This window comes from Solanum tuberosum, unplaced genomic scaffold (assembly GCF_000226075.1).
Source record: "Solanum tuberosum cultivar DM 1-3 516 R44 unplaced genomic scaffold, SolTub_3.0 scf00604, whole genome shotgun sequence".
Lineage (NCBI taxonomy): Eukaryota > Viridiplantae > Streptophyta > Magnoliopsida > Solanales > Solanaceae > Solanum > Solanum tuberosum.
In genome coordinates this window covers 232,461-252,283 of record NW_006239528.1, presented here as the reverse complement: position 1 = coordinate 252,283, position 19,823 = coordinate 232,461, and the positions used below count along the sequence as shown (strand labels likewise).

General features: G+C 35.5%; 2 protein-coding genes and 1 pseudogene across 2 annotated transcripts; 1 reads left to right on the top strand and 2 right to left on the bottom strand.

Annotated features, from left to right (window-relative positions):
* Window positions 1-988: 988 nt before the first annotated feature.
* LOC102599044 (cytochrome P450 CYP736A12-like) lies at window positions 989-2,975 on the bottom strand. Its single transcript, XM_006366096.2, has 2 exons — window positions 1,786-2,975; window positions 989-1,695 (listed from the first exon to the last, which is right to left on the bottom strand). The coding sequence occupies exons 1-2, from the start codon at window positions 2,662-2,664 to the stop codon at window positions 1,078-1,080; spliced, it is 1,497 nt and encodes a 498-aa protein (XP_006366158.1). The 5' UTR covers window positions 2,665-2,975; the 3' UTR covers window positions 989-1,077.
* Window positions 2,976-3,356: 381 nt separating this feature from the next.
* Window positions 3,357-7,643, top strand: LOC107058719 (uncharacterized). The gene is made up of 2 exons (XM_015304755.1): window positions 3,357-3,861; window positions 7,371-7,643. The coding sequence occupies exons 1-2, from the start codon at window positions 3,397-3,399 to the stop codon at window positions 7,410-7,412; spliced, it is 507 nt and encodes a 168-aa protein (XP_015160241.1). The 5' UTR covers window positions 3,357-3,396; the 3' UTR covers window positions 7,413-7,643.
* A 3,346-nt stretch (window positions 7,644-10,989) lies between these two features.
* LOC102598713 (cytochrome P450 CYP736A12-like) lies at window positions 10,990-19,398 on the bottom strand (annotated as a pseudogene).
* Window positions 19,399-19,823: the final 425 nt, after the last annotated feature.

Here is a 19,823-nt window from a genome sequence, read left to right as displayed (position 1 = left end):
TCTCATATTTTGTGTTATTTTCTTAAGAAACACCTTAGATAATTGTATTTTGGTTAGACTAAAGAAATATTTGGAGCACAAGTTAATTATATGTTTGTATGCAAACTTTACCGAAAAAATCCAAAAATCTGAAAAAATTCGAGGCTTATTAGTTTGGTTGATTTTATAAATTTAAAAACTCGACACAATGGTTTTGGTTTGGTATTTGAAAACCAGAACCAACCCGAGGTTGAAAACCCGAAAAAATCCGAATTTTATTAGTTTGGTTTGGTTTATAAATTACTTTTTTTTACACAAATGGTTTGATTTGATATTTGAAAAACCCGAACCAACCCGGTCATGTACACCCCTACTTCCCACACCTAGAAATTTATCTTAGCACCGATGCACTATTAGTAAATCATCCGTTAAGAGTCTATAGACATATGATGAATTGTTCGATCAGGTCTTAGCTTAGAAATTTTTGGAGTGTTACAATAGTACTTAGTAAGCCCTTAGGACAAGACAAAGATATGTTACTATTGATGAAAGGAATTCAAGACAAGGGGAAGATTTGTTAATTATGTCTTGAATTCTTTCCTTATATATTTTAGCAAACTCATAATCTCTACTTGTTTAAGAGATCCTTTGTCCTAATAGATTTGAGAAATTATATATTCTCCTTCTAGGATTGGAAGAACCTTTTACTTATAGTTTTGAGACTACTTGAGATCTATATATAGGGGATGTAGTTGGGGATTCTAAAGCATAGTGGAAAACTCTCTATGCTCTTGCTTGGGAGGATTAGGCCTAACCGAACCTCATTAAGTCCTAGTGTTATTTTTCTTCTCTTTTTTCTTTATTTGTGATTGTGTGCTAGTTAACCCATGATATTTCTGCAACGTATTCCGTATTAAATTGTGAAACGAATAAATTTTTTATTAGCTCCACAAATACTAAAGAGAAAAACAAATTACAATGAGTGTAGTCTGAGAGATAGCGTGACCAGTAAAGCAGAGAAGAAATGGTTTTCATTGCACATATCTTATTTAATTAAGGCCAACTATTTCAGTCAACTCCATATTGTATCGTTTGAGATTAAGCATTGTTTTTTAGTCTATAAGTAGGAATAGCCATTAAATGATTTTCTCTGCTTGTTGCTAACCCAAAGTGCTCCTCAACATCCAAATCACAAGGCTGCATACCATTTGGAAGCTCCCAATCAAAGCAATGCACCAGTTGTGCCACTATAAGGTAGACAAGGACAATTGCCAACTGCATTGCAGGGCATCTTCTTCTGCCAGAACCAAATGGTAAAAGTTGGAAGTCATGTCCACGAATGTCTATACTGCTCCCAACAAACCTCTCGGGCAAAAACTTTTCAGGTTCAGGCCAAATATTTGGATCCCTTTGAACAGCATAAAAGTTAATCATGATCCGGGATCCTTTTTGTATGTTGAAGCTATTGACTACACAATCTTCCATGGCCTCGTGAGGCGCTAGTGGCGCTACGGCATGCAGCCTCAGGCCCTCCTTTACAACCATGTCTAAGTAGTTCAAATTTTCCAAGTCTGATTCTTTTACCATTTTTTCAAGGCCTACCACTTCTTCTAACTCTTTTTGGAGTTTCTTCATCACATGAGGGTGCCGAAGAAGCTCCGTTAGTATCCATTCTATAGCTGATGGTGAAGTGCCCATTGCTGCAATTAACATATCCTGCTATAGAAAGGGAAACAGGGGAAATTAGTACAAACAAATTTAAATTGTACAATAATAGAAGTATATAGAGGAGATGAAATAACGTACGAAGAGGATGGCTTTTATATGTCTACGGTCAAACTGAAATTCTGCTTCTCCTGATTGCATAATGTCCAACATGGTGTCAACAAAGTCTTTAGATTGCTTCTGGTCACGAGACTGGACATGTTCATCGATAATCTTCTCAAAAAAGTCATCAAACACCTTTGAAAGATCCTTGATCCTGCGAGTGAGTCCCTGGAGATCAATTACACCAAGGAAGGGGAAAAATTCTCCAAGATTTGGTGTTGCTGCTAAATGCTCAACCTCTTTGACAAGAGCTTTGAATCCCCTCTTGTCCAAATCTTCATCCATGTACTTCTTTCCAAACACCATCAAGCAAGTCAAGTCAGCATTCAAAGACGAAATCTTTGCACTAAGATCAACAACAACACGATGATCACAAGCTTCATTTTTGAGTGATTTGATCATAACCTCAACTTGCTGCTTTCTCATAGATTGAAATGAATTGATCTTTTGGTTACCGAAAAGGTGCTGAGTGCACAACTTGCGCATGCTGCGCCAGTATGGTCCATGCTTTGCGGATATCAGATTCTTCTGTCCATATGCCAAATAATAAGCTGCTTCATTATGAGGTCTACTAGCAAAGATATGATCATATGTCTTGAGGAACTTCTCCGCTGTGTCTGCAGACGAGACAACGATTGTAGGTACTAGTCCCAGTCTAACATACATAAGAGGACCATGTGTTTTTGCTAGTTTTAGGAAATCTTGGTGTGGATTTTTTCCTAACAAGTGAAGATGTCCTATAATGGGAAGCCCTTTTGGACCTGGAGGATACCTTTTCCTATTCTGGATATTGTTTAGCAACTCATAAAAGGCATACACAATAAAAACAACCACTAGCGTTGCCCATATCAAAGCCATGCCTAATACTTACTAATTGAAAGGGTTTAGAGATCTCAATCATATAATGGCTGGCACCATTCAAAAAATCAATGCACTATTTGGTAATGTTAGAAATTATTTTTTGGAAAATGTTTTCCCAAATTAATGTGAAGGAGACATCCACATTAATTTTTGTTATGGAAAAGTGACTTATCTTTTGGTGGATCATGGTGCTTTCAAACAAAATCAGAAGATAAAGCATCAATCATCTCACAAGATTTTTCATATGGAAAATGACTTGTATGTACACTAATAAAAGAACAGGGCTACTTGCAATTTAGGGATGAAGTTTGTAGCATTTTTTATTTATGAAAATACAAAATTTCAAAGCTTGCAAACAAAAAAAAGAACGATGGAAGTGAAAAGTACTGGGCTCCATTTGTATAAGTTACTTGCAAGCTACATGTTTGATAGTGAACCCTAGGAATAAGTTGCTATAAGTCTTTCTAATAACTACTTGAATTATGTGCGAGTTATTTGTTGTAAGAGTATTACATGAACATCTACAATTTAGTGCATTCCTAACATTTACTTGTTTTCTTTAATAATTTTAGTGTTGTCAATTCTAACATAATGAACTAATAGATTTGGGAAGCCATTAGCACTTTTATTTATCAATTCAAGATCAAAAGTTTGATAGATCTAATAAATTTGTGAAAAAGTATAAAAAAAAAATTATTTTGGATAGATTTTAAAAAAAGACAAGGATCAATGATATTCCAGGTGAACGAGGACAAAAAATACATCCACCTTTGTCCTATAGCCCTACTGAAGACCTCCTTCGATCTTCGACCTGCAGTGAACAGTGCAATAGCAAAATATGCGGTAGTGATGACTCCGACCATGATAACCAATCACATCCCCATGTCAGACAATCCTGATTCTGCTACCTCTTTCTACTCCCCGATGAACCAGCCCACTAGTTTCATCGTCTGGAATACTCGTGGTGTTAACAATGATAACTTTAAGAGAAACTTCAAGGAGCTTATTAAGAACCACAACCCTTGCATGGCGGCTCTCCTTGAGACTAAGATGGCTGATCACCTTAGCATGGTTACCAAATTTGGGTTTGATGACTATTGGGAAGTCCCTGCACTTGTGCTCCTTTGGCACTCTATTATTCTCAATGTTACTAGGAAGAAACAAACTCCTCAGGAGATGCATGCCATGATCCAGGTATCGCCTAATAATTTTAGTTGGTGGTTCTCCGCGATTTATGCTAGTACTGTTCATACTGATCGTATTAATTTATGGAATAACCTAGAAGCTATTGTGAATACTTATGATGGTCCTTGGCTTGTTGCTGGAGACTTTAATGAAGTCCTTACACATCACGATAAATGGGGAGGGCGTGGTATTAATCGTAGTAGAAGCTCTCTCTTTTGGTCTTGCATTAATCGTTGTCAACTTATTGATTTAGGCTTTAAGGGGGATCGATATACTTGGTCTAATCATAGGAAGAGACGCGCATCCTTAATTCTTGAAAGACTGGATAGAGCCTTTGTCAATCATTCTTGGTCCGGCCTTTGGCCCAACACTCTCGTCACTCATCTCCCTAAGACTCACTCCGACCATAATCCTCTCCTCATCACCATTAATGGTTCCCCTGGGTCAAAAAAGAATAAGCCTTTTAGAATGGAAAAATTCTGGGTCGATCACCCGAAGTTTAGTGATTTAGTGAAGCGTAGTTGGGAAAATAGGAGCCTCTATGACGCCCTGCCTATCTTCACGAGTAATGCTATCGAATGGAGTAAAAAACCCTTTGGGAATATCTTTTTAAAGAAAAAGAAAATCCTAGCTAGATTAGAGGGTATCCAAAATTCCTACGCCTTTTCCACCAGCTCCTTTCTTCAGAATCTTGACATAAACCTCCGTAAGGAATATAATGATATTCTTAAAATGGAAGAGGAGTACTGGAAACTGAGATCGCACATCAATTGGCTGGCTAATGGCGATGCGAATACTAAATTCTTCCACTTATCGGTTGTAAACAGAAGAAGATGACAATGATAACTGGATTACGAACCCCTCTACAATTATTGATCACACCTTCAGCTACTTCTCTAATTGTTTTACTTCTGACCATTCTCTCTCTAACTTGAGATACATTCAATCCTCTCCTATCAGTTTTCATAAGCTTGACCTCTCCGATATGGATCGTTCCCTGCAGGACTATGAAATAACTCAAATTCTTTTCTCCTTCAAACCGTTCAAAGCTCCCAGGGCCTGATGGCATACACCCACATTTTTTTCAATCCCAATGGAAAGTAGTGGGTAATTCTGTCATCGAAAGCTGCCAGCAAATTTTTAATACCCAAGTTATGCCCCCATCCTTGAATAAGACCCTTCTCTGCCTCATACCTAAGTTCCCTAATGCTAACCATCTGAAGAACTATAAGCCTATTGGTCTATGTAATACCATCTATAAAATCATTACCAAAATCATTGCGAACTGCCTTAAGCCCCACCTCAATAATCTTATCAGTCCCTGCCAAACTAGCTTTCAGAAGGGGAGAAGAGCTTGCGATAATGCCATCCTTATTCAGGAACTTTTGACGCACCTTAACAAGAGCAAGAGTAAAAAAGGTTACGTTATGCTCAAAATTGATCTCGAAAAAGCGTCTTGAATGGTCTTTCGTTTATCGAACTCTTCTCTACTTTAAGTTCCCTCAGAAAATTACCAACTCATTATGAGTTGCATCTCCACTTCGAATATTGTTGTCCTCGTAAATGGAACCCAAACTAACTACTTCTCCCCTTCTAGGGGAATAAGTCAAGGAGACCCCATGTCCCCTTATATCTTTATCCTTTGCATGGAGCTCCTGTCGAAATACATTAATCAATCATCAAGTCGACATCCTCCGATGGGAGCCTATCTCCCTGTCAGCTAACATCCCTTAATTCTCGCATCTATTCTTTGCAGATGACTTAACTTTAATTTCTCGGGCGACCCAAAAGTCTATCAATACCATGTATGAATGTATGTCTGCTTTTTGTGAACTGTCTGGACAAAAAATAAATGTTGCTTAGTCCAAATCCATTTTCTCTCCATGCTGTGATAACGTCTCTAGGAACCTTGTGCAATACTGCTTTCGTATTACTCCATCTTCTGATTTCGGTAAATATCTTGGCTTCCCCATCCTTAACCGTAATCCTAGAGCTGCTGACTTTCATTATATCCTCGACAACATGAGGAAAAAACTTTCCAGTTGGAAGGTACACTTTCTGACTACTGCAGGACGCATCACTCTTGCTAAATCTACCCTTAATGCCATTCCGGCCTATTCTATGCAATACTTCCAACTTCCTATGAAGATTTGTAACACTATCGATAAAATTCAACGCGATTTTCTTTAGGGTTGCACAACCCACTACATTGCTTGGGAGAAAGTGACCTCCCCGAAAGATTGTGGAGGCCTAGGCTTACAAAAAGCAGACACCAAGAACAAAGCTCTCCTGACCGGTCTTGCTTGGCGCCTCATTACGGACCAATCTTCCCTTTGGGCCAAAACCTTAATCATGAAGTATAAATCTCGAACTACTGCCCCTTCCCATTCCTTTATATGGAAAAACATTCTTCTTGGGAGTAATATTTGCTCGAAAGCAATTGCCTGGACTCCGACTAGAGGGCAGATTATTAATGTTTGGCATCACCGTTGGATACCCAACACCACCTGCCCTTAGAACTATCCTCCAAGGCCCTCTGAATCAAGGTGAAGATCATCTTACTGTTTCCTCTTTATGGAATGACACCTCCTGGGACTGGTCTAAGATATCCTTTAACATCCCTCTAGATATCGTTCAAAAAGCTTCTAAGATTCAGCTCAATAGGAACCTCGGGGAATGGGACATTCCTTACTGGTCTTGTAATAGTAATGGCATTTTTACAACCAAATCGGTGTACGGTATCCTAAACCCCAATCCTAACATTACTTTCCCTTTCGCGTGGATCTGGAAACTCCACACGATAGAAAAACATAAAGTCTTCCTTTGGCTTTGTGCTCAGGTGCTTATCTTCATCATATTGGTATTGATATTGACCCTTTGTGCCCAGTTTGTTCCCTGGCTCATGAAACCATTGAACATGTTTTCTTGGAGTGCTACATTGCAAAAAAAAAATTTGGCTGGATTTGGGCATAAATATCTCCCATTTACTTCATCATAATGACGAACTGCACTGGCTTCTGCTTCTTTCTCAGCTGGTCTTCCCTGAGTATAACACCATCTATAGTTGGAAACCCTTTGCTTTTTGGCACATCTGGATTAATAGAAACCATAATGGTAAGACTGATTTTCCCTCTCCTATCTTAATTCGGAACAGGACCATAGAATACATCACTCACACCCAGTCGCCTAGTAATCCGGATGCTACCACGTCTATTGACATTCAATGGTTTCTTCCCCCTCTCGGGTTTTATAAATTGAACACAGATGGCTCCTTCTCAAAAAAACAAAGGCATAGGAGGCATCATCCGGAACTCTAGTGGGGGCTGGATGGTCGGCTTCCACAATCAAACTCACTGCCATAACAATACCATGTCTGAAATTGAGGCTTTCCTTACTGGTCTTCACATCGCCTTCACTCATAACCTCTTTCCTTTAGAAGTTGAGACAGACTCTCTTGAAATTCTGCAATTCTTAGAGAACTCACCTCCAACTTACTCTTCTATTATTATGTCTTGCAGGTCAATGTTGAAGAAGTTGGGGAATCCAACGGTCCGCCATAATTTTCGCCAAGCAAACATGGTAGCTGATGTTTTGTCTAATATAGGTGCCAAGCTGACAATGACCAACCAACCACATATCTTACTATCTCCCCCGGAGGCTGTAAAGGATTACCTTAAACCTGACCTTGGTGGAGTTCTATCTAACAAGCTAATATTATGGTCTACATGTAATAAGTTAGCTCGTTTTGGCAACCTTTCTGTACTTAGTAGTACTAGTACTGATGTAATGGTGAACCTTTAACTATATATATATAATATCCTTTTTCTACCAAATAAAGCACACATTTATTTATCAATTTAAAAAATTACTTTTTTTGTTTGTTCACAATCTAATTAAAATGGAAAATGTACAAATCATCTGTATGATTATAGCACAAGGTTAAATATAATTTATCTTAACATATTGTCTAGATACAAGTGATATAAAAGTTGATACAATTGACACAATTGTATTCGTTGATACAATTTGATACAAATGCTTAATATGACTATATTCGTTAATACAATTATATTCATTACTACACGTCATATAATTATATTCACTCACTAATATACTTAGTATAGAGTGAGTGAATGCACAAGCAACATATACACTTGATATTCATTGATATAACTTGATATAGTTATAACGGTTGATACAAATTGTATTGGTCCATACATTTGATACAAAGTAAATACACAAGGACCACATACATTTTATATTCATTGATAAAAATTGTATTTGTTGATACCACCTAAGGTAATTGCATTCGTTGATACAAATTGTATTCGTTAATATATTTGATATCCGTCTGAGAGCTTTAGAAGACTCGTCGGGTTTTGAACTTCACATCAACGATTATTCTGCAACAATGGCGGGAGGTAGGTCGATTCACTATTTCCGCTGCAATTTCGATCTAAAGATGAGTTTTACATGCTTCGAATCATGTAAATAATTTACATTTGATATCATAGCGATTAGAAATTAGCTCTGCCATGTTAATTTCCGAAGCTTAAAATGACATTCTGATTTTCGGATCTATAATTTTTGAACTTTAGATGCAAATTAGTGTTAGAAATCATAAGGATACAGATTTTCTAACATTTTTCTGACTTTTTATCGAATTTTCAGGTTCTCATATGGTGAAAATGAACGGGTCTGTAAACGGGTCAAAAGGACCCGCTAGAGGTAGAAGACGATCTTCTGGCGTTTTTTTTTTCTTCCAAAAACAACCTCATAGTGAGTTCAACTTTTGAAATTCTTATTTCTTATGTGCTACCCCACCATAAACCTATATTTGTGATCTCTTATTTTTATTATTACTCTGTTCCAATTTTTGTGTTTTTTTTTATTAATCCAAAGTCAAATAATCTAATTTTGATCTAAATTTGGGTGTGGAATGTTTAATTTTTCGACGATCGAGAGTCAACTATTCAATTAAAATTTTAGTCTACATATATTTATGTAAGTAGATTCAATTTTAAATAGTATATCAATATCAGGGAATTACTAAGGGTTATTGATAAACAATTTGGAACTTTCATGTATAAAGCACTCACAACACCTTAATTTCGAGATTCTTATCAATGAGCTCACATGGTGTTGAGAGGCTAAGTTTCTCGGACTCTTCGCTTTTGGTGTCGCATCTGTGTTGACATGATATGTGTGATACCAATATGAGCTGAGTAATATCCACATAAATATCTAAGTCATCTTATTCACATGCTAGGAGGCCGCGTCAGTGCTGAGTAGGTTTGATCACATCATTTGCATTTTTTATTTTTGCGGAAAAGTTAGTTAGAATTACTTACTTCTATTTGCTGCTATTTTCATTGTAATTGCTTTCAGTTTCCTGATTGTAGTATAAGTAGAATATGTAATGCTCTTGTAAGGCATGATTTGAATGTGATAGCTCAATACAATTTCCATTTTCTCTCTCAATTTCTCCTTTGTTCTTCCTCTTTCTCTTAATTCTCCTTCTTTCTTCTTCTTATCTGCATTTTGTTCCCTTGATACCTCCATTTTTTGTATTAATGTGTGTGGGTGTGTGATATGTGTTCGATTTGGTCAACGGATTTTGGGTACTTTGACCAAAATTGATGGGGAAAGTTTGAACAATTTTAATGATTCCAATAATCAATACAAAAGCTAAGATGAAATTGAAGAAAACAGAATACCTTTTATATAAAATTTCTATGTGACTCCTTTTTCTTTAATCTCCTTCTAGGATTCTCCTCAAATTCTCCACATAATATCTCATAGGGGTGTACAAAATCGAACCGAAAACCGAGTCAAACCGAGAAAACAAACCCGACTAGTGGTTGGTTTGGTATTGGAAAAAAAAAACCCGACTATATTTGGGTTGGTTTGGTTTTAACTAAAAAAAACCAACTCGAGACCAAACCAACCCGACATTATATATATAATTTTAAAATTTTATTTTATACATAAAAATAATTTACTTTGATATAATTTTTAAATATTTCTTATACTTTTTCATAGTTTTTATCTGTTAATTTATTATTATTTCAAGTTTGAAACTTAGAATTCTAAATGGTTCAATAAAGATTATAGTCCACAGATATTGATAATTATAATAAAGCTTAAATCAAAATTAAATTAAATACTAAAGCAAAAAAAAAAAATACAAATTCAACACTAAGAATGACAATAAATATTGAATATTTGTTCTATGATTTTACATCAGTTTATTCAAATACATAATCTAATTTTAATTTCCTTTAATATTTAGTCACGTAACTAATACTTATTAAACTTATTTTAGCATGATTTAGTACTTTTAAATTATGATCATTTTCATTATGACTTGTGAATTTTGCAATATTTGTTTTACACGATTTCATTATTATTATTTTTTGTTGGATATTTTAGTATCATTACTCATATAATATTTTGTGTTATTTTCTTAAGAAACACCTTAGATAGTTGTATTTTGGTAGGACTAAAGAAATATTTGAAGTATAAGTAAATTATATGTTTGTATGAATACTTTTCCGGAAAAAACCCGAAAAGCCGAAAAACCCAAAGTTGAAAAACCCGAGTTTTATTGGTTTGGTTTATAGATTTAAAAATCCGACACAAATGGTTTGGTTTGATATTTGAAAAACCCGAACCAACCCGGTCATGTACACCCCTAATATCTCATAATGTAGATTCTATAACTCTATTTTTATATATTTTAATTATTTTTAGGCGAATCCCCGCACCTGTATCCATACATGAATCCATATCCCCAAATCTTAAAAATTAGATCATGAACTCTAGATCCGCACCCGTATCGGACACCTGCACCCGAGTCCGAGTAACGTAACTTAGTTGAGAGGTGTGTGTGAGCACACTCGCTTAGCGGCTCCACTAATTACTCTTGAGGTTGAAATGCCTCCAATTTTTCTCGTACACTATATTTTGTACTCTTTTTCTCCACAGTAAAATTCCTTTAAGATCTCCAATAACACACATAAGAATAAATACTCTATTAATGAACTTATGACCATGTGTGTTCAAGAGAAGGGTCGATTAGTAATGGAAAAAAGAGAGTGTGTTCATAACTTCAATCTCTCTTGTATGTAATGAAGCTAATATGAATGACGTTAATCATAACATGTAATGAATTGAATAACAACAACATATCCAATGAAATATCACAAATGTGATCTGGGGAGGGTAGAGCATATACAATCCTTACCATATTGTATAGTTTGAGATTAAGCATTATTATATATTATTAAAAGTGGGAAGCTCCAATCTTCAAAGTTGGATTACCATTTTTCCCCTCCATTAAATCAAAATGTTATTAATTAATTAAATAGTAAATAATAAAATTACAATTCACTCAAGGCTTAATTACATGTTTCTGGTTATAAAACAAAATTCTACATGTTTAGATAAACAAAACGTCAAAACATTTCAAATTCTTGGCTACATTAATTTATTAAAACAAAATGTTCTAAAATATAATTAAATACTAAATAGTAAAATAATGCTCCTACAATGTAATAAATATTGAATTACATATCCTTCAAAAAATAGTCTTCTTTATTATATATATATATAAAAATAATTTAAAAATGTGGGACTCAAATAGTAACTAGTAATTACTATCATGAAAAGCCATTTCCCGTCTTAATCCTTTTTAAATGTTGTCATATTAAATGCTAATAATAGCTAAAATAATGATAAAAAATAATAATTTCTTTCGTTTTACAAGATTTACAAAATTAGTTTATACATTTCCGGAATGATTATAAATAATTAAAAATAAATAATAGGTATATAATTTAATAAAATAATTACTAAAAAACTTATAGTAGTTTGTGGATTTATATGATTTTTCTATAGCACTAATATTATAAATTTAAAATTACTTTGAAGAAATAAAAATAATTCCAGGAAGAGTCTTTTTCACTACCCCATTAACTACACATATGTACAATGTATGTTATTTATTTATTTATGTCATTTATTAAATTAATAAATTTATATTATCTTCAGCTCATAGTTATAAATTTTTTGGAGCAGTTAAGAAATTGAAGAGTTTTCTTTTCATTATTCAATACAGATAGTTATATTTGTCAATTTCCTCCATCTATCAGCTCACACTTTTACTTTACCCTTCTTTTACTCAACACGTTTCTGAAGTTATACAAAATAGAAGGCAAACTGATTGAAGAAGATGAAGATCTTGATTAATATTGAATGAATTTTACAATGTCTAAATGACCTGTATTTATACAACTTGTTTTTGACTAACTTACTTACTTAACCTTTTGTAACGAACTTCTTGAAAGTCCTTCTAACTAACTTCTTGAAAGTACTTCTAACTAACTTTCAATACTCTCTTTCTTTTTTCTAAATCTCTCAATACTCTCCCTCAAGCTAGATGGTACAAATATGTCTAAGACCCCTAGCTTGGATAGTAGATAGTCATGTTGAGACCTTTGGTTGCATATCAGCTGGCTGATTTTGTGTTGACACATAAGTAATCTTGATCAGTCCTTGTTGAAGTTTTTCCCTAATGAAATGACAATCAATCTCAATGTGTTTAGTACGTTCATGATAGACTGGGTTAGAAGCCAATTGAATAGCAGACTTGCTGTCACTATATACTTGAACTGGTAACTAAACTTCAGTCTTTAATTCTTTCAACATTCCAACCAACCAAACTAACTTTGCTACAGTAGAAGCTAAGCTCCTGTACTCAGCTTCTGCTGAGCTTCTTGACACAATGGTCTGCTTCTTAGCTTTCCAAGAGACCACATACTCTCCAAGTTTAATCACACAGCCTGTAACAGACTTCCTTGTAATAGGGCAGGCTGCCCAATCTGCATCACAATAAGCTGTAACTTCATTACTACACTTACTAGATAGTAATATACCTTGTCCCGGCTGCCTTTTAATGTATTTAACTACTTTAAGGGCTGCATCCATATGAGATTTCTTTGGTTGATGTAGAAACTGGCTTAAGTTTTGAACACTAAAAGAAATGTCAGGTCTTGTCATATTTAAATATAGCAGCTTCCCAATCAGTTTTTGATAGGCACTTTGATCTGTTAGAGGCTCCTCTTGATTTTGTCCAGTTTGATCATCATATTGTTTTGAAGTTAACTTTACATTTACATCCATAGGTGTCCCAGCAGTCTTTGCTCCTGATAAACCAACTTCAGAAATAAGTTGAAGTACATACTTCCTTTGATGCATGACAACTCCACTGTTTGACCTTACAAACTCTATTCCAAGAAAGAATTTCAACTCTCCTAGATCCTTCACCTTAAAACTTTGTTGTAAAGACCTTTTTGTTTCCTCTATTAGCTTCAAGCTACTTCCTGTTACTAAGATATCATCAACATACACCAAAATTATTGTATTTCCTTCAGTGTTCCTTCTTGTAAATAAGGAGTGATCATGTTGACTCTCATTGAAACATAGCTTGTGTAGAACTTCTGCAAACTTTTGGTTCCATTGTCTTGGTGCTTGTTTAAGCCCATACAATGACTTTTCCAGCCTGCATACTTTGTTCTTATTCTCCCCCTGACTGGAAAAGCCTGAGGCATAGACATATATATTTCATCCTTTAAATCACCATTTAGAAATGCATTGTATACATCCATTTGATGTATATGCCACCCCTTTGACACAACTAAGGATAGTATGGTTCTTACTGTGACCATTTTCTCCACAGGGAAAAAAGTTTCTTTATAATCTATACCCTCTTTTTGGCTGTAGCCCTTGGCCACAAGCCTTGCTTTGAACCTTTCTACTTCTCCAGTAGACTTGTATTTAATCTTATAAATCCATCTACATCCAATAGCAACCTTCAATTTAGACAACTCCACTAGTTTCCAAGTGTTGTTGTCCTGCAATGCCTGGATTTCAGCTTGCATTGCTTCAATCCACTAAGGATCTTTACTGGCCTCAGCAAATGAAGCAGGTTCTGTTAGCACAGAAGTTGCAGCAACAAAGTCTTGATAATTTTTAGACAAGTGATTGTATGTAACATACTCATCTATATGATACTTCACTTGTGTACCCATATTTAGAGACACAAATTTTTTCATCCAAACTGGTGGATGAACTCCTCTTGTAGATCTTCTATTCACCACTGGTTGAGAATCATGAGGTATAGAACCATGACCTTGAACTGTCTCTTCCACTGTATCTTGTTCACTATTATCAGTCAAATTGCTGTTTACTTCTTTATCACACTGAACTTCTTGTAAACACCTATGATCAACCTTTACTTTGTCAATCATTTCATCATTTACAGACTTCCATCCTGTGTTCAGCATGTCATTATCCAAGTTATTAACAAATGGACCTTCTCTTATTTCATCTACAGAAGTTATGAAAGGAAAGATTGACTCTCTAAATATCACATCTCTACTAACAAAAAAACTACTGGAGGTCAAATCTAACAAGATATAGCCTTTCTGTGTTTCTGAGTATCCTATATGTACTGCAGCCTTTGATCTGGATGCTAGTTTATCACTCTCAGTTAGCACCTTAGCATAGCACAAACAACCTAACACTCTTAGATGAGATATCATTGGCTTACTCCCATACATCCTTTCATATAGAGATTTACCTTCCAGAATTCTGCTAGGCATCCTATTTATCAAGTAAGTAGCTGCAAGAACACACTGACCCCAATATATTAAAGGAATTTGACCCTGAAACCTTAGAGCCCTAGTTACCTCTAAGAGATGCCTATGTTTCCTTTCAGCAACTCCATTTTGCTGCGGAGTATAAGGACATGATCTCTGATGAACTATACCTCTTTTCATAAACAAATTAGCACACACAGAGTTCATAAATTCAGTTCCATTGTCAGACCTTACCATCCTTAGCATTTTATCAAATTGTGTCTTAACAAATCTCAGAAAATAATCTAAAGCCACACACATATCTGGTTTACTTTTTAACAAAAATAACCAAGTCATCCTTGAGAAATCATCAACAATTGTAAGAAAGAACCTGTTACCATCAAAAGTTGTTTGTTTGTATTGACACCACACATCCAAATGAATCAAATAAAAAACTTGACTGCTTTTAATACTACTAATTTGAAACACATTCCTAGTTTGTTTTGCACAAGGACAGACTATACACTCACTTAGCACTTTATTCACTACTTCTGAATTAACAGGAAAAACTTTACTCAAAATATGTGTTGCTCCATGTCCTAGCCTCTTGTGCCATACATTCACTTCTTTTTCTGATAACTGTTGTATCTCTGGCTTCTTAAAAGGTACAGTAAATGACTTGTGCTTTAACTGATCTTGTGTCAAGTTCCTTAGCAGCAAGTATAAGCCATCATCTTCTTTACCAACTTCCCTCACCTTGCCAGTGCAAAGCTCCTGAAACACACAAAAATGTGAGAAGAAAGTAACTGAACAATTCAACTCCTTGGTTACCTTACTTACTGATAGTAAATTGTATTTAAACTCTGATATGTGATACATATTTGTAATCACACTTCTTGGAGATATGTGACATAACCCTGTATGAGACACATATGATACTTCTCCAGTTGGTAAGTATACAAGTTTTGGCTCTTTGATCGTAACAATAGACTCATCAGTAAGCATATCTATATTTGACACCATATGATTAGATGCTCATGTATATATGATCCATGCTTGATTATTTTCAGAAACCAACAAAGCTTTACCTACAGTATTAGCCTGAGTTTCATGAGCATGAGTTGTATCTTCTGATTTTGACCCACATCCTTGATTCTGCTTTAGCATTTGCAGAATTTGATGATATTGATCTTTAGTGAAATTGCACCCTTGCAACTGATTTGAATATTCCTCTATATTGCTCATATGGTTCTTCACATGCACATTAGTATTATCTCCATATATAATTGTCTCATAACCACCCTTTCTTGTGTTGTTAAATTCATTTCCAACCATGTATGCTCTATTTCCTGTACTATTATACACTTTTCTTTTAGACTTGAAATCTGCAGGATACCCAATCAACTTATAATATTGGTCCTTAGTGTGCCATTGCATCTGCAAAAGTCACACACAACTGAAAAATTCTTCTTGAATTTGTTAAACCCTTGTGCACTAGGACCTCCTCCAGTTCTTGAATACATTGCCAGAGGATCCACTCCAGAACCACTTATAGAACTTAACCCTATACTCAACCTACTAGATGTCATCTTTTGACATTCATCACTTACTATCATAGCATAGGCTTGATTCACCAGAAGAATGGGACCCATCAACAAGATCTGACTTCTAGCCTGTCCAAACGACTCATTCAGTCCCATCAAGAACTGATACAACTTTTGTCTATTTAGATGATCCACAAACCCTCTTGCTTTTTCACAATTACATCCAGGAGGTGGCACCAAGGCCTCAAATTCATCCCACAGGGTTTTAAGCTTTGTAAAATATGCAGACACAGAATCAGTGCCCTGTTGTAATGTTGCTATTTCTTTGTATAGACTGAAGGTTCTTGATCCATCTAACTGATCAAATCTTTCCTTTAAGTCATTCCACACACTCTGAGCTGATGATGCAAATGCAACTCCTCCTAACAAGCTTTTAGACACTGAATTTAGAAGCCACGAGAGAACAATGTCATTAACCCTCTCCCACTGACCTCTTAGTTCTGCACTTACATCATCTTGTTTACACGATCCATCTACCAAACCAATTTTGTTTCTTCCAAGTAATGCCAACTTTATTGACCTACTCCACCAGGCATAGTTCTCGATTCCTATAAGTTGGAATGAGATCAGATTCACGCTGTTGATATCAGCAGGACTCAAGAACAGAGGATGATTATAATAAACCCCTTGACTCATCGACATAGCTGGAATGGAGCTTGGATTTCCAAAAATTCCACCAACACTACTGGTTCCAGTTGCCTGTTCACCAGTTACCCCTTGAGTCATGTTTGTAATCTTCCTTCTTCAAATTGATTTCCAGAAGCTAAACAAAATTATCAAGATGAACAAAATTCTCCAGATGAATAGAATTTTCCAGATTTAACAAACTTCTCCAGATTCTGATCTTCAGACGTAATACACAGATGACTTCTTTAAAATTTTATCACCCGCTCTGATACCATGAAGTTATACAAAATAGAAGGCAAACTGATTGAAGAAGATGAAGATCTTGATTATTATTGAATGAATTTTACAATGACTAAATGACCTGTATTTATACAACTTGTTTTTGACTAACTAACTTACTTAATCTTTTGTAACTAACTTCTTGAAAGTCCTTCTAACTAACTTCTTGAAAGTACTTCTAACTAACTTTCAATACTCTCTTTCTTTTTTTCTAACTCTCTCAATAGTTTCCTTATTCATGTTTAGGTGAAAATTTTCTACTTATCTTTGCTTCACTTCCTCTTATTTCAATTTTACATTTTAAATTCCAATTTGTTGATATTATTTTTCCTAATTTTGTCTTTCTTTTTTTTAATAGAAGTTGTTGTGTGGAATCCATAGTATAATGCAGAAAGGAAAAATGACTTTTTAGTGTATTGAAATATAAATATAATTGTGGTTATGCATTTCAAGTTTTCATTATACACGGTTGGTGTATATATTGAAAGTTTCTCAATGAATTGCAGGGATTATTGCCATATATGATTGATTAAACTCATGAGAAATACATATTCTTACTATGCTTATAGTTTGAAATTTGAGGGTATCTGTTATGATTTCTTATCTTATAAATGCATGTTTTCCAATTTATATTGCAACCAAATGTTTATTTAAATGTACACATAAATTTATCACTATAGATTTATATTATGCAAACATATAATATGAGATACACGTGCAACGCACGTGTTCAAATACTAGTTTATTCTATAAGTAGGAATAGCCATTAAAGGATTTTCTCTGCTTGTTGCTAATCCAAAGTGCTCCTCAACATCCAATTCACAAGGCTGCATACCATTTGGAAGCTCCCAATCAAAGCAATGCACCAATTGTGCCACTGTAAGTTGGACAATGATGATCCCCAACTGCATGGCAGGGCAACTTCTTCTGCCAGAGCCAAATGGTAAAAGTTGGAAGTCACGTCCACGAACATCTATACTGCTCTCAACAAACCTCTCGGGTAAAAACTTTTCAGGCTCATGCCAAATATTTGGATCCCTTTGAACAGCATAAAAGTTTATCATGATCCGGGATCCTTTTTGTATGTGGAAGCTATTGACTACACAATCTTCCATGGCCTCGTGAGGCATTAGTGGAACTACACAATGCAGCCTCATGCCCTCCTTTACAACCATGTCTAAGTAGTTCAACTTCTCCAAGTCTGATTCTTTTACCATTCTTTCAAGGCCTACCACTTGTTCCAACTCTTTTTGGAGTTTCTTCATCACATGAGGATGTCGAAGAAGCTCTGTTAGTATCCATTCTATAGCTGCTGCGGAAGTGCCCATTGCTGCAATTAACATATCCTGTTATAGAAAGGGAAACAGGGGAAATTAGTACAAACAAATTTAAATCGTACAATAATATAGGTGATGAAATAACGTACGAAGAGGATAGCTTTTATATGTCTACGGTCAAACTGAAATTCTGTCTCGTGATTGCATAATGTCCAACATGGTGTCAACAAAGTCTTTGGATTGCTTCTGGTCACGAGACTGGACATGTTCATCGATAATCTTCTCAAGAAAGTCATCAAACACCTTTGAAAGATCCTTAAGCCGGCGAGTGAGTCCCTGGAGATCAATTACACCAAGGAAGGGGAAAAAATCTCCAAGATTTGGTGTTGCTGCTAAATGCTCAACATCATTAACAACAACTTTGAATCCCCTTTTGTCCAAATCCTCATCCATGTACTTCTTTCCAAACACCATCAAGCAAGTCAAGTCAGCACTCAAAGACGAAATCTTTGCACTAAGATCAACAAAAACGCGATGATCACAAGCTTCAGTTTTAAGTGATTTGATCATAAGCTCAACTTGTTGCCTTCTCATGGATTGAAATGAATTGATCTTTTGGTAACTGAAAAGGTGCTGAGCGCACAATTTGCGCATGTTGCGCCAGTATGGTCCATACTTTGCGGCTAGCATATTCTTTTGTCCATATGCCAAATAATAAGCTGCTTCATTATGAGGTCTACTAGCAAAGATATGATCATATGTCTTGAGGAACTTCTCTGCTGTATCTGCAGACGAGACAACGATCGTTGGTACTAGTCCCAGCCGCACATACATAAGTGGACCATGTGTTTTTACTAGTTTTTGGAAATCTTTGTGTGGATTTTTTCCTAACAAGTGAAGATGTCCTATAATGGGAAGGCCTTTTGGACCTGGAGGATACCTTTTACTATTCTGGATGTTGTTTAGCAGCTCATAAAAGACATACACAATAAAAATAACCACTAGCATTGCCCATATCAAAGCCATGCCTAATATTTTTTAGCTTCTAAAAGATGTCTAATTGAAAGGGTCTAGAGATCTCAATCATATAATGGCTGATTTGGCTGTTTTTGGTAATTTTTGTAATAATATAGTTTGTTTTCCAATTTGCAATAATGGAAGATATGGTGCTTTCAAACAAAGTCAGAAGATAACTAAATGAGCCATATTTCAAACTGGGCTCCCTTTGTATGAGCTACTTGCAAGTTGATAGCCTTGGGAATAAGTTTTTTTTTTGTTTCCCACCCGGTGTTCGGTACCCACATTGGAGCCCGACTAAATCTGGATTCGTGCCGGGAAGTCCCATATTGAGGGTAAAGCGCTCCCTAACAAAGGCGACTCCGTACCCAAGGGGCTCGAACCCGAGACCTCTTGGTTAAGGATGAAAGAGTCCTTGGGAATAAGTTGGTATAAGGCTTTCTAGAAACTACTTGAATTATTTGACTGCCTGCAAGTTGGTTTAGAAAGTTGTAGAAGAATTAAATGAACATCAATAATTCAATATA